Source organism: Eumetopias jubatus, unplaced genomic scaffold (genome assembly GCF_037043125.1).
Source record: "Eumetopias jubatus isolate StellerSeaLion01/CBP00866 unplaced genomic scaffold, mEumJub1_p1.0 scaffold_7, whole genome shotgun sequence".
NCBI classification, from domain to species: domain Eukaryota; kingdom Metazoa; phylum Chordata; class Mammalia; order Carnivora; family Otariidae; genus Eumetopias; species Eumetopias jubatus.
In genome coordinates this window covers 84,274,386-84,286,506 of record NW_028274813.1, presented here as the reverse complement: position 1 = coordinate 84,286,506, position 12,121 = coordinate 84,274,386, and the positions used below count along the sequence as shown (strand labels likewise).

The 12,121-nt window shown below is 36.5% G+C and overlaps 1 protein-coding gene and 1 pseudogene across 4 annotated transcripts in view; both read left to right on the top strand.

The window, feature by feature from the left end:
* Nucleotides 1–12,121, top strand: part of TMEM87A (transmembrane protein 87A) — a 42,282-nt gene that overhangs the window by 537 nt on the left and 29,624 nt on the right. For all 4 annotated transcript variants that reach the window (XM_088024738.1, XM_088024739.1, XM_088024737.1 and 1 more), the window contains exons 2-6: nucleotides 924–984; nucleotides 3,680–3,765; nucleotides 8,916–9,029; nucleotides 11,130–11,180; nucleotides 11,264–11,308. In XM_088024738.1, coding sequence (XP_087880864.1) covers nucleotides 924–984; nucleotides 3,680–3,765; nucleotides 8,916–9,029; nucleotides 11,130–11,180; nucleotides 11,264–11,308 — 357 coding nt within the window. The remainder of the gene's footprint in view (nucleotides 1–923; nucleotides 985–3,679; nucleotides 3,766–8,915; nucleotides 9,030–11,129; nucleotides 11,181–11,263; nucleotides 11,309–12,121) is intronic.
* Nucleotides 5,972–6,071, top strand: LOC114201680 (U6 spliceosomal RNA; annotated as a pseudogene).

Genomic DNA, 12,121 nt, shown 5'->3' with positions numbered 1-12,121 from the left:
TGACCCCGAGTTGGATGAGAGAGATCTGGAAATAGGTGTTTTTCTTTTTTTGCTCTGCACTTTTTTTATTACTGGATGATTCTACTTACGAAGTTGTTTGATTTCATTGGAACTTTGCAGTGGTTATTCTAAGCTTTGCTGTGTGATTAGGAAGCCTAGGCATTATAAAAAATGTATTCTAACATGAGAATGGCTGAAATGGAAGAAATTGTATTCTAAAATTTGATATGGGAAAGGTAGTCTTTCTTTTGGACAATTTACTAGATAGGTTGACCCTTTCTGTCCCCCCACCCCCCTCCTTTAAACCTCATTTGAGTAAGAGCTATAGTCCTGCGAGCCAGCAAATCAGATGCACCCAGGAAATGCCAAAAAGCATTTTGTCCTTTTGAAACCACGGTGGCCTTTTTGTTTCATTCTGCTCTGCTCACTGGTTGTAATGTCCAAATCTTATTTGAGCTTTTACATAGCAAGCATTATAGCTTTTGTTCATTTGGTGAAGATCTTCAGGTTCTTATTTTTAGGTGTTGTTGCTAAAATGGTTACTAGTTAAATTCGTCTTGACTGCTCATACAGTAGTTTATTTGAAGAAATGATTGGATAATTCTGAACAGTGATTAGTGGGTAAAGGGAATAAACTAATTAAGGAGCACCTCCCATGAAGATTTAAGTTGGGATTTCTATCAGCTTCTCTCCTAGAGTCCTTGCTTCATGGCCTGTGGGGGAAAAGATTGTGTCTGCACCAAGCTGCAAAACTGCAGTTTGGATATGGTTGAATTTTACTAAAAGGAAGGATATTGATTTATTTTTTGTTAAGAAAACTAACTTAAACACTTTATAAATTTAGGTTTTTATAACAATTATATTCTGCCTTGGGAATTAAAGTGAGCTGATGCTAATTATCTTTCTCTCCTTTATCTTTGCAGGGGAAAAATTATTTTAGTTTTGGAAAGATCCTGTTCAAAAATACCACTATCTTTCTGAAATGTGAGTTTTTGCATTTCATGAAGTTTTTATTCGAGTTTTTAAGTGATCTTTAAACTTTTTAAATTACCTAGTTTCTATCTCTGACCTACTCTAAACATGAGCTTTAAAATTTAATAGTCTGGCACTATCTAGGCATAAACATTGTAGTGTAATTAAGGTCTTTTCAGTGAGTAATTTTCAGAATACTTGTGTGAACTTTATTTTCTTCTGTTTCTCTGGTGTTTACTATACACAGTTAGACAAATTATGTTGTTTGATTGTCTGCCTGGTGTTTTAATCTGTCCTGTGTTAGAGAGATACCACTGACTTTGCTTTTGTGTGCTTGTTAGATGTTTACTGAACACATGACTTAGGTTTATCAGACCTTTGGCTCTGAATGAATATGTTCAGTAAACCTTTGTTTACAGAAGGAGTATTTTACTGTTTGGATCTTTGGAAGAGGAAGCTCCAAGATATTACCGGGGTATAGGGATTATATAGAACAAAACCAGTCTGTCCAGTGAGAAAACCACTGTATCTGAATCCAGAATATCCTGTTGCATATTTAAAAACGGCTTCCTTTTATTTTTGAAACTGGTTTTATTTTAGGGAATAAATGATCATGGATAGCTCTGTTTCGGGATCAGGGATAAAAGTTCAGATCATCCATGTGTGCTTCTTTGCATGTCTTTATCCATGAAAGTGCAAAATTGTAAGTTGTAGTTGGATGATTTTGTTTTAATCATTTAGTAAGTAGTTATTAAAAACCTACTATGTGCCAGGCATTGTTTTAAACAGCAGGGAAGTGATAGAAAAGGCCCTCTCTCTTACTGAGCTTACAGTCTAACAGGAGTGAAGGGGGCCAGTAAAATTTCTATAAAGAATAGACTATGTCTACGAAAATACAATCTCTTGACTAATGACTTAAATTTGGTTTAAATCAGATTCCTGAAATAAACTGGTCTGTCTTGTGAGGTTGATGTGCCACATAAGAGTAACTTTTAGGGCGCCTGGGTGGCTCAGTCGTTAAGCGTCTGCCTTCGGCTCAGGTCATGATCCCAGGGTCCTGGGATCAAGTCCCGCATTGGGCTCCCTGCTCAGCGGGAAGCCTGCTTCTCCCTCTCCCGCTCCCCCTGCTTGTGTTCCCTCTCTCGCTGTGTCGCTCTCTGTCAAATAAATAAATAAAATCCTAAAAAAAAAAAAAAAAAGAGTAACTTTTAGGGATAACAGTATTTGGTTTTTTGGAATAGCCTGACAGCCTGCATGCTCTTCTACCTTTTTATCATGTATAGTTTTTTCTTACCTGTATTTTGATCAACTGGTGCTTAGCCACCTTACACAAGCTGCATTATTTTGCAGTGTTTACATTTTATTTTTTGGGAGAATTTGAGGCTCCTAAAAAATTACATTGTCTTTCATTTTGTTACTTGTCTGCTTTCTCACATTTACCTTGTCTCTGATTGTATACTTTAGGGCTGTGGTATATAGCTTTCCATGAAATTGCCAGGACCATTTTCGTCTCTTAATGCCATCCATTCAAAGTTCTGAATGGTGTCTTTTAACATATATAGTATTATTTTTTCAGCCAAGTCTTTCTGCAGATCTTTTGTTTAGGGGATTTTCTTATTGGCTCTGTTGAGTTAATCCCATCTTTGTATGGTTCTTCTGAATAGTTAACAGTGAGATCACAAATATCCTTTTTATCATTTCCATAAATTCTATTTAGCACATCAGAGTTTTGTGTATTTTAATTGACCCTCGTAAAAGTATGTCACTCGAAAATTAATTTGAGAAAACAATTCAAAACAAAGAAAAGGGAAAGGTAATAATTTTAGGTGTGGACCTTTTGTTAAGAACCAAAAATAGATTCATAGATGCAGTCATGTTTATCTTTGTCACATTTGTATAAAGCAGGTATCTTCTAGTATATTTTCCATAATGCAGCTGGAATCAAAGATAAACTGACTTCCAGGTGGGACAGCTGATCAGTGATACGGTCAGATTTGTGCTCTCAAATTTTCAGACTAATGCCTTGGTCCACTACAGTAATTTGTTCCAAACTATGTTTAATTAGTTATGAGGCTCTGACTTCATGAGGTTCCTTGAGGCCTCTCTTAAGGGTTTTGGGAAGAGTCTTTCATTTTTGCTTTTGGTCTTCCTACCTTCCCCAGCCAGGTTTGCTTTTTTTCCTTTTTTCTTTCTGTCTAGTTTTGGTATCTTTCAAGGTCTAAGCCATTAATTTTTCCCTCAGTGGAACTATTTTGAATACTGCCCTATGATGTCCTTAATGTTATTCCTTGTTTCTCCAACTAGAATGTAGCCTCCTACAGAGTCCTGTTCTCTAGCCTAACGCAGTGTCATGTAACTTTGTATACTTAAGTGCTCTGCTCAGTAAATAATTTGAATGATAATAGAAGACTGGTTTTAACTTAGGACTGCTATATCACTTCCAGGTTTTTTTCCAGCAGAGAACCAGAAGCAGGTTTTAAGGCATAAAAGTAGATATACTTAAGCAGGTCAGAAACTTCTTTTGTGAACAACAGTACTTTTATCTGAAGAATATCCACTTCTTTTTACGTATATTCAGTACCTTGTGTTCAGAGAAGAGATGGTCTTTGAGTATCTAAATTTAGCAGGAAAAATAGAATGTGGGGTAACAGTTTAGGAAAAATGCTTTGGGAATCATCTTTATTCACAAAGTTTTCTTCTTTTATAGTTGACGGAGAACCTTGTGATGCATCTTTGAATATAACCTGGTATCTGAAAAGTGCTGATTGTTACAATGAAATATACAACTTCAAGGTAAGGAATATAAAATTAACAGACTTTCTTGGACTTTAAATATCATCGTGTCCTACCGTATAGAGGAAGGAGTGTCATGTAGCTAGCAGGAGAGCTGAAATTAGAATCTTCTGTGCTTCCCAGTTTGCAGACCTACCATGCTAGCAATTCTCAAACTTTCTGGTCTCAACCCTTAAAAATTACTGCAGATTCCTGCTCACTTTGGCAGCACTGTAGGAATGCTGACAGTACTGAATCCCATCTTTGGCCCTCCATTTTGTTTATGTTTGTTTAGTTACTTCTCTTGTGGGGCTATGTGTTTCAGGCCCCTTGGAGATTATTATAACATAATCTTAGAAATATCCAAAAATCTATTATCAAGCTCAACACCCAGAGAACAAATAATCCAATCAAGAAATGGACAGAACACATGAACAGACATTTCTCCAAAGAAGACATACAAGTGGCCAACAGACTCATGGAAAAATGCTCAACATACTCAGCATCAGGGAAATACAAATCAAAACCATGAGATACCACTTTACACCAGTCAGAATGGCTAAAATGAACAAGTCAGGAAATGACAGATGTTGGTGAGGATAAGGAGAAAGGGGAGCCCTCCTACACTGTTGGTGGGAATGCAAGCTGGTGCAGCACTCTGGAAAACAGTATGGAGATTCCTCAAAAGGTTGAAAATAGAGCTACCCTACAACCCAGCAATTGTACTACTAGGTATTTATCCAAAGGATATAAATATAGTGATTCGAAGGGGCACATGCACCCCAATGTTTATAGCAGCAATGTCCACAATAGCCAAACGAAGGAAAGAGCCCAGATGTCCATCAATAGATGAATGGATAAAGAAGATGTGGTGTGTATATATATATATATATATATATATACACATATATATATACACACACACATACATACACACACACACACACACACACACACACACACACACACACACACACAATGGAATATTACTCAGCCATCAAAAAAGGGAAATCTTGACATTTGCAACAATGTGGATGGAACTAGAGGGTATTTTTTTTTAAAGATTTTATTTATTTATTAGAGAGAGAATGAGAGCGAGCACGAGAGGGAAGAGGGTCAGAGGGAGAAGCAGACACCCTGCTGAGCAGGGAGCCCTATGTGGGACTCGATCCCGGGACTCCAGGATCATGACCTGAGCCGAAGGCAGTCACTTAACCAACTGAGCCACCCAGGCGCCCGGAACTAGAGGGTATTATGCTAAGTGAAATAAGTCAGTCAGAGAAACAGTTAATATGATCTCACTCATATGTGGAATTCAAGAAGCAAAATAGAGGATCATAGGGGAAGGGAGGGAAAAATAAAACAAGGTGAAATCAGAGAGGGAGGCAAACCATAAGAGACTATTTTGCTTAAAGATTTTATTTTTATTATTTGAGAGAGTGGGAGAGAGCATGAGCGGGGTGAAGGGTAGAGGGAGAAGCAGACTCCCCGCTGAGCAGGGGGCCCAATGCGGGACTTGATCCCAGGACTCCAGGATCATAACCTGAGCCGAAGACAGACACTTAACCAGCTGAACCACCCAGGCTCCCAACCATAAATGACTCTTAACTCTAGGAAACAAACTGAGGGTTGCTGGAGGGGAAGGGGGTGGGGGGCTAGGGAAACTGGGTGATGGGCATTAAGAAGGGCATGTGATGTATGAGTACTGGTATTATATAAGACTGATGAATCACTGAACTCTATCTCTGAAACCAATAATACATTATATGTTAATTAATTGAATTTAATAAATAAAAAATTTAAAAAAGTGGGGGGAATGCCTACCAAAGCCAGGATTGGGGGAGGCTTGTTTTGGCCTTCCATGAATCTGTTAGAGATAACATAGTCTTAACCTTTCCTGATGCACAGGTGGTGCCACAAGATCTAATTAATGATTAGCTGTTAATTAGGTGCATGCAAGCTCTTTTCAGGTGCATGGGAATCCTTTGATCTCACTACAGTGCCCTCCTGTGTGTCCGCTCACTGTATAATATCTATGGACTAAGGTCTGGATTTTGCAGAGAATAACTCTGCAACTGCTGTGAATTGTCCTCTGCCCATTTTCCTCCCCCTGTCAGTAAGTTACCCTGAATAAAACTCTGCGTAAACTATAGAGAGCTGCCTGCTTCGTTTTCTTGTCTCAAAATACTTTCTCAGTTTATGGAATACTTTATTGTTCCTCCTCCACCTTCTAACAAGCACATATACTAAAATTGGAACAATACAGAGAAGATTAGCATGGCCTCTGCCCAGGATGACACCCAATTCATGAAGCATTCCTTAAAAAAAATTACTGCAGTTTCCAAAAAGTCTTTTGTTCTCGTGGGTTACTGTATTAGAAATTAAAACAGAAAATACAGATATATGTATTAATTTGTTTTAAGATAGCAGTAACAAGCCATTGCATGTTAATACAAAAAACATTTTTTTAATGAAAAATAATTTCCAAAAAAACACAGAAGAGGTATTGTTTTGTATTTTTGCAAAGCCCTTCATTTAATGTTGGATATAATAGAAGACAGCTGAATTCTTCTATCTTCTTCACTCAGTTTATTGTGATACATTATTTTGGTTGAAGTATATGTACAAAATGTGGCCTCATACAGATACATAGTTGGAAAAGGGAATGATATTTTAATAGTGTTTTCAGATAATTGTGAATAGTGTTCTTTGATTTCTATACCAAAACATAACAAGTAGAGTTTCTTAAAGGTTGGTGGCAATGTGGAATCTGAAACCATATCAGTGAATTTTATTCCTACTCTTTTGTATTTAAATAAGTTGGTGTGTCATGCACTTTGGTCTTTTACCTATGTCTGATTTTGGTTATTTCAAAAATACTGCTTGACTGAATTTTATAAATCTTTAAAATACTAACTCATTCTACAATTAAGTTGAAATTATATTTGTTTTTTTAAAGATTTTATTTGTCAGAAAGAGAGCGAGCGTGCACAAGCAGGGGGAGCGGCAGGCTCCCTGCTGAGCAGGGAGCCCTATGTGGGGCTCAGTCCCAGGACCCTCGGTTCATGACCTGAGCCGAAGGCAGATGCTTAACCGACTGAGCCACCGAGGCATCCCGAAGTCATATTTGCTAATATTACCCTCTTGTCACATCAGAAACTCCCTCTTAAGTATTGGACACTGTTAAGCTCATTGTGAGGAAGAACAATTTGAAAGCTCAAATTTTATCATTGGCAAAGAGTACTCTCAGTTGTCTTCCTTGAAGTAACAGCCTCCCTTTGCCCATTTTCAAGAAAGTATCTCCCAGATAACCAAATCTGAATTACTGTAGTTTGTCAGTTATTCTTTTTTTTTTTTGTAAGATTTTATTTGACAAAGAGAGGGCCAGAGAAGGAACACAAGCAAGGGGAGTGGGAAAGGGAGAAGCAGGCTTCCCGCTGAGCAGGGAGCCTGATGCGGGCTCAATCCCAGGACCCTGGGATCATGACCCGAGCCGAAGCCAGACGCTTAATGACTGAGCCACCCAGGTGCCCCTTGTCAGTTATTCTTTCAGGCAAATGAAGAAAGTGGATAGTTCAGGTTATAAGTCAAAACAGTTGTAAAGTGTTTTATCTCATTTATAATATTTTGCATATTGCCCATTTTGTCTCATAGAATATTAAAAAAATGCACAAACTCAAAAGTCCAGATTTAATAATGTTAATAGTTTTTACTGTTTCATTAAGGACATTCTTATGTAAAACTGGCATTTTATTTATTTATTTTTTTTAAGCCATATGTGATCGATTGTGATGACTACTGGTACAATTAGATGCCACTGCCTTGGTTCCTGATATGGGGCAGCAATTTTACCTATCATTACTTTTGCATTATCAGTACAAGGCAAATAGCATATTATTTTTTTATTAGTAGTATGGAAATAGTTTTAGACCTCATTTCAGAGTTGACATAGTACACTGTACTTGGGCACTGAAGATATATGGCTCCAAGATGGATATTTCAAGGCCTTTTCCGTTCTGTTTCTCGTCTCCATTTATTTCTTTTTTCCTTTCCAAAGATATTTTAACTAGTCTTTAAAAAATGTCCACCATCCAGTTGTTTTTTCAAACCTTAAGCTTTTTGATTTCTGCCTTCTGTTAGGGTTTTACATTACCTTTTTTGTGGTGGTGGTGATTATTTTTTGCTTTTGTTGTACAACATTGGATAGGAGTGGTAGGGCGAGGAAGACTAAAAGGACTGAAGAATTTAGAGAGAAATGATAATATGTCCAGAGTATAGTTTGAAGCATTATTGATCTTTTTCTCTTAATCACTAATTGAATTTACAGTTAAAAACTTGATACATTTGGGGCATCTGGGTGGCTCAGTTGTTGGGCATCTGTCTTCGGCTCGAGCCCAGCATCTGGCTCCTGCTCAGTGGGAAGCCTGCTTCTCCCTCTCCCACTCCCCCTGCTTGTGTTCCCTCTCTTGCTGTCTCTGTCTCTGTCAAATAAATAAATAAAATCTGAAAAAAAAAATTATGTTCTTAAAAAAAACCTTCATACATTTGATACTTGGAATGAACTGGTCAAGAGCTTAGCAGATCTGGTCTTTATAGGTAAGATAAGTTAAGAATGTAAAAATTATGTTGGGTTGCCACAGGACAGAATTATAGAAATGACATGCAGATAGTTGGAGATGTAAAACTGGAGCGTAGGAAAAAAAGGGGAAGATTAGGGATATAGGTATAGGAGGAAAATCACAGAACTGATAGATGCAGCCACAGAAATGATGAGTTTTTTCAGAATATCAACAGTGGGCTATGAATAGCTACAGTAGTTTTGTGCTCTAAGCTTATGAGCACAAGTATATCTTTTTGTTGGTGTTGGCAGTTTAGTTTATTAACTTTTGTAAATATATTTTCTTGTGACAAAACCTTCTGGACTGACATTTTCCAGGTCTTCCTAGAATTTTTAGAAGAACTCTTTGTGAGCAATGGACTAGAATTCTGTACTTTAGAGTCTAAAACTGAGATTCTTGGATACTATTACACAGTTTTTATCTGATGCTGTTAACTTTTAAAATAGCAAATCCAAGCATGTATCTGTCCTATAGGCTATCTATTTGTTATCTTCTAAATACCTTACTTGTGAAAAGTATGTTGTATACTTTGTATTTTCTCTGTTTTTATAGGCAGAAGAAGTGGAGACATATTTGGAAAACCTTAAGGAAAAAAAAGGTTTGTCTGGGAAATACCAAACGTCATCAAAGTTGTTCCACAACTGCAGTGAACTCTTTAAAACACAGGTAATGTTTGATAGTGGTTGGAGGGAAATAGAAGAGGTGAAATGTGTAATATGTGTAATTTTGATGATTCCCCATTTCCCACTTCCCAATTCTTTGTTTTGATAGAACTAACTTAGAAGCGTGTTCCAAAGGTGCATAGTCAGCCACTTAGTGTTTATCTCATTAAAAAGAGGATGTGCTTTCCTTTGTGTGTAAAAAGCAAATCCCCATTTTTTTTATGGTAGAAAAAAAAATTTGCCACCATCTTAACCATTCTTAAGTACGCCATTCAGGGGCATTAAGTACGTTTGCATTATTGGGCAACTATCAGTAGCCATCTCCAGAATTTTCATCATCCCAAACTGATACTTCATAACCTTTAAACAATAACACTCCCCTCCCCCATCCCTGGTAACAACTATTCTACTTTGTCTCCATGAATTTCAGTATTTTAGATACTTCAAAGAAGTGGAATCATACAATATCTGTTTGGCTTCTTTCCCTTGGTGAATTGTGAAATGTTTTCAAGGTTCATCCATATGTATCAGAATTTAATTCTTTTTAAGGACGAATTGTATATATATGTATGTGTGTGTGTGTGTGTATACACACACACACCACATTTTGTTGTTTATTCATCCACTGATGGGCATTTGAAACATCCAATTTTCAGTTCTCTTGTCATCTCATCTAACTGATACGTTCTCAGAAAAATCAGTGTTTCTAGATTTTATTGCTACAGACCTGAACTCAAAGAGTTGAATTTTACACCTTTTTTTTTTTAAAGATTTTATTTATTTATTTGAGAGAGAGAGAATGAGAGAGAGTGCACAAGAAGGGGTAGGGTCAGAGGGAGAAGCAGACTCCCCACTGAGCAGGGAGCCTGATGTGGAACTCGATCCTGGGACTCCAGGATCATGACCTCAGCCCAAGGCAGTTGCTTAACCAACTGAGCCACCCAGGCATCCCCGCACCTTTTCTTGAGTAAAGGAGAAGAGGTGAATAATGTGTGTTTTTAATGCTTACAGGTACGTAATCATGTAAGTGGAATTTATATTCTAAAATTTTTTCATAGAAATAGGATCTAGCATCATTTTTTTGATAGAAAAGTTATATATTTTATGGGTGTTGAAAAGTTATTGTTAACTGTAGCCTTTTTGTCCTTACTGTGTTTATTGCTTTTGAATATTTACCAAATTACCTTGTAGAGGCAGAGTTCACCAAAAGCTAGGTTTTCTGTCCAGTTACTAGAAGTAAAGTTGATTTATAAGAAGGCCTTAACTTAATAATTAGTGATTGATAAGCAAATGAAGTAATTGATAATTGAACTATAACAACTGATAATTGAGTTCTTGTTATAGCTTAGATTTTATGGGTTTGGAGGAAAAAGAAGATATCTTTAAAATGGTGAAAGAATAAGAAATCTAGAAACAGTGGAATGTTGAGTAAGCAGCTTTCTGTTAGTTTTCTAGCCTGGGAGGATTGATTGGCCTTTCTTGGATTTGATCATGGAAAGCTACCTGTTGTATGCTGTTGCCCAAGGTTCACTTTGAGATCTGCTATAATCTTTCCAGGGTCTTGGCATATACCCCTATTGCTAAGCTTACTTCTCCTCCTCCAGTCTAATGTAACAGGGTTGAAATACGTGTTCTAATTACTCAGGAGGGAGAATGCCTCATCTGCTGATAACTGATAAGAAAGGTAATTAGTGTAGTTTTTTTTAGGCATGAGTGTGTGGTGGTGGAAGGAGCACAAGAGTTAAAAATCCTACTTTCAAATCCCATTTCTGCATCTAAAGCTTTATAATGTTGAGCCATATTTTTCTCATCTGTAGCAAGAGGGGAACCATAAGATCTCTCCATCCTAAGCATTAAGGTTTTTTTTAATTCTTAAAAATCTTTAATTCTTAATAGAAAAATTGAGTGGCCAGTTTAGTCTGATACTATTTTTAGTTCTCTGCATGGGTTTATTCGCTTATTTATGGTTAATTGGAAATCTTTTGTCTGTCAGTGCCATATTATTTATTGTTACAGTAAGTTTTGCTTTAACCATTTCTGTGGATTTTGAACTATGCTTTTACTATTATACTTCTTTAACTTTAATGTTATGTTTCTTTCATAGAGCTTTTCTGGGGATTTTGTGCGATTGCCTCTCTTAGGAGAAAAACAGGAGGTAATTGTTTTCATTGTTATATATTTCTGAGAGTAAAGTAAAAATTCTGAATTAATTTTCTTTTCCTTTTTTAATGTTTAAAGGCTAAGGAGAATGGAACAAATCTTACCCTTACTGGAGACAAAACTGTAAGTATAGTAGGGAATTTGGGGCATTGAGCCCATATTTCAGTTTTCTTAGGTTTATGTGTTTTGAATTACCTTGGTATCGTACCATTTAAAAAAGAAACTTAAGAATGGAAGTTTAAACCCCAAAATGTTGGGGTGCCTGCCTGGCTTAGTCAGTAGAGCATGTGACTCTTAATTCTTGGGTTTGTCAGTTTGTATCCCACCTTGGGTGTAGAGATTACTAAAAAAAAAAATAAATAAACTTTAAACACCAAAATGTTAATAATGGTTTTTGTGGATAATATGAGCCATTTTTATTTTATGTGTTTCCTGCATTTTCCCTATTTGCTACAATCTATTGTTTTTGTAATTATCACCCGATAAATATGACTCATAAATAGGAGAACCTTTTAAGAAAGAACCTTAAACTCCATCTAAAATTACCTTTGGATAGAATATAACTGGAAGACAGTTTGGAAAATTGAAAAAAGATTGAAAATGATAAATATGCCTTTATTTTCATAATATACTTTCTAATTCATGATAACTAATTCCTCAAAACTTTACCTCTTAAAAATGTAGAGGAAATAAGACTGTTAACCATGTTGGGTCATGCTTTTTACAAAACTGATTAAAGTTTTAAGTTTTATAATGACTTTATTCAGACATACTCATCTCAGAATTCAGCCTTTTAAAACCTGTAATTCAGTGTTTTGTATAGTATATTCACAAGTTGTGCAACCACCAATCAGGATCTAATTCCATCACTCAGAAAGTCACTGTTTGAATATGGCAAAGCCATTAGCGGTCACTTTTCTTTCCACCCTTGTCCCA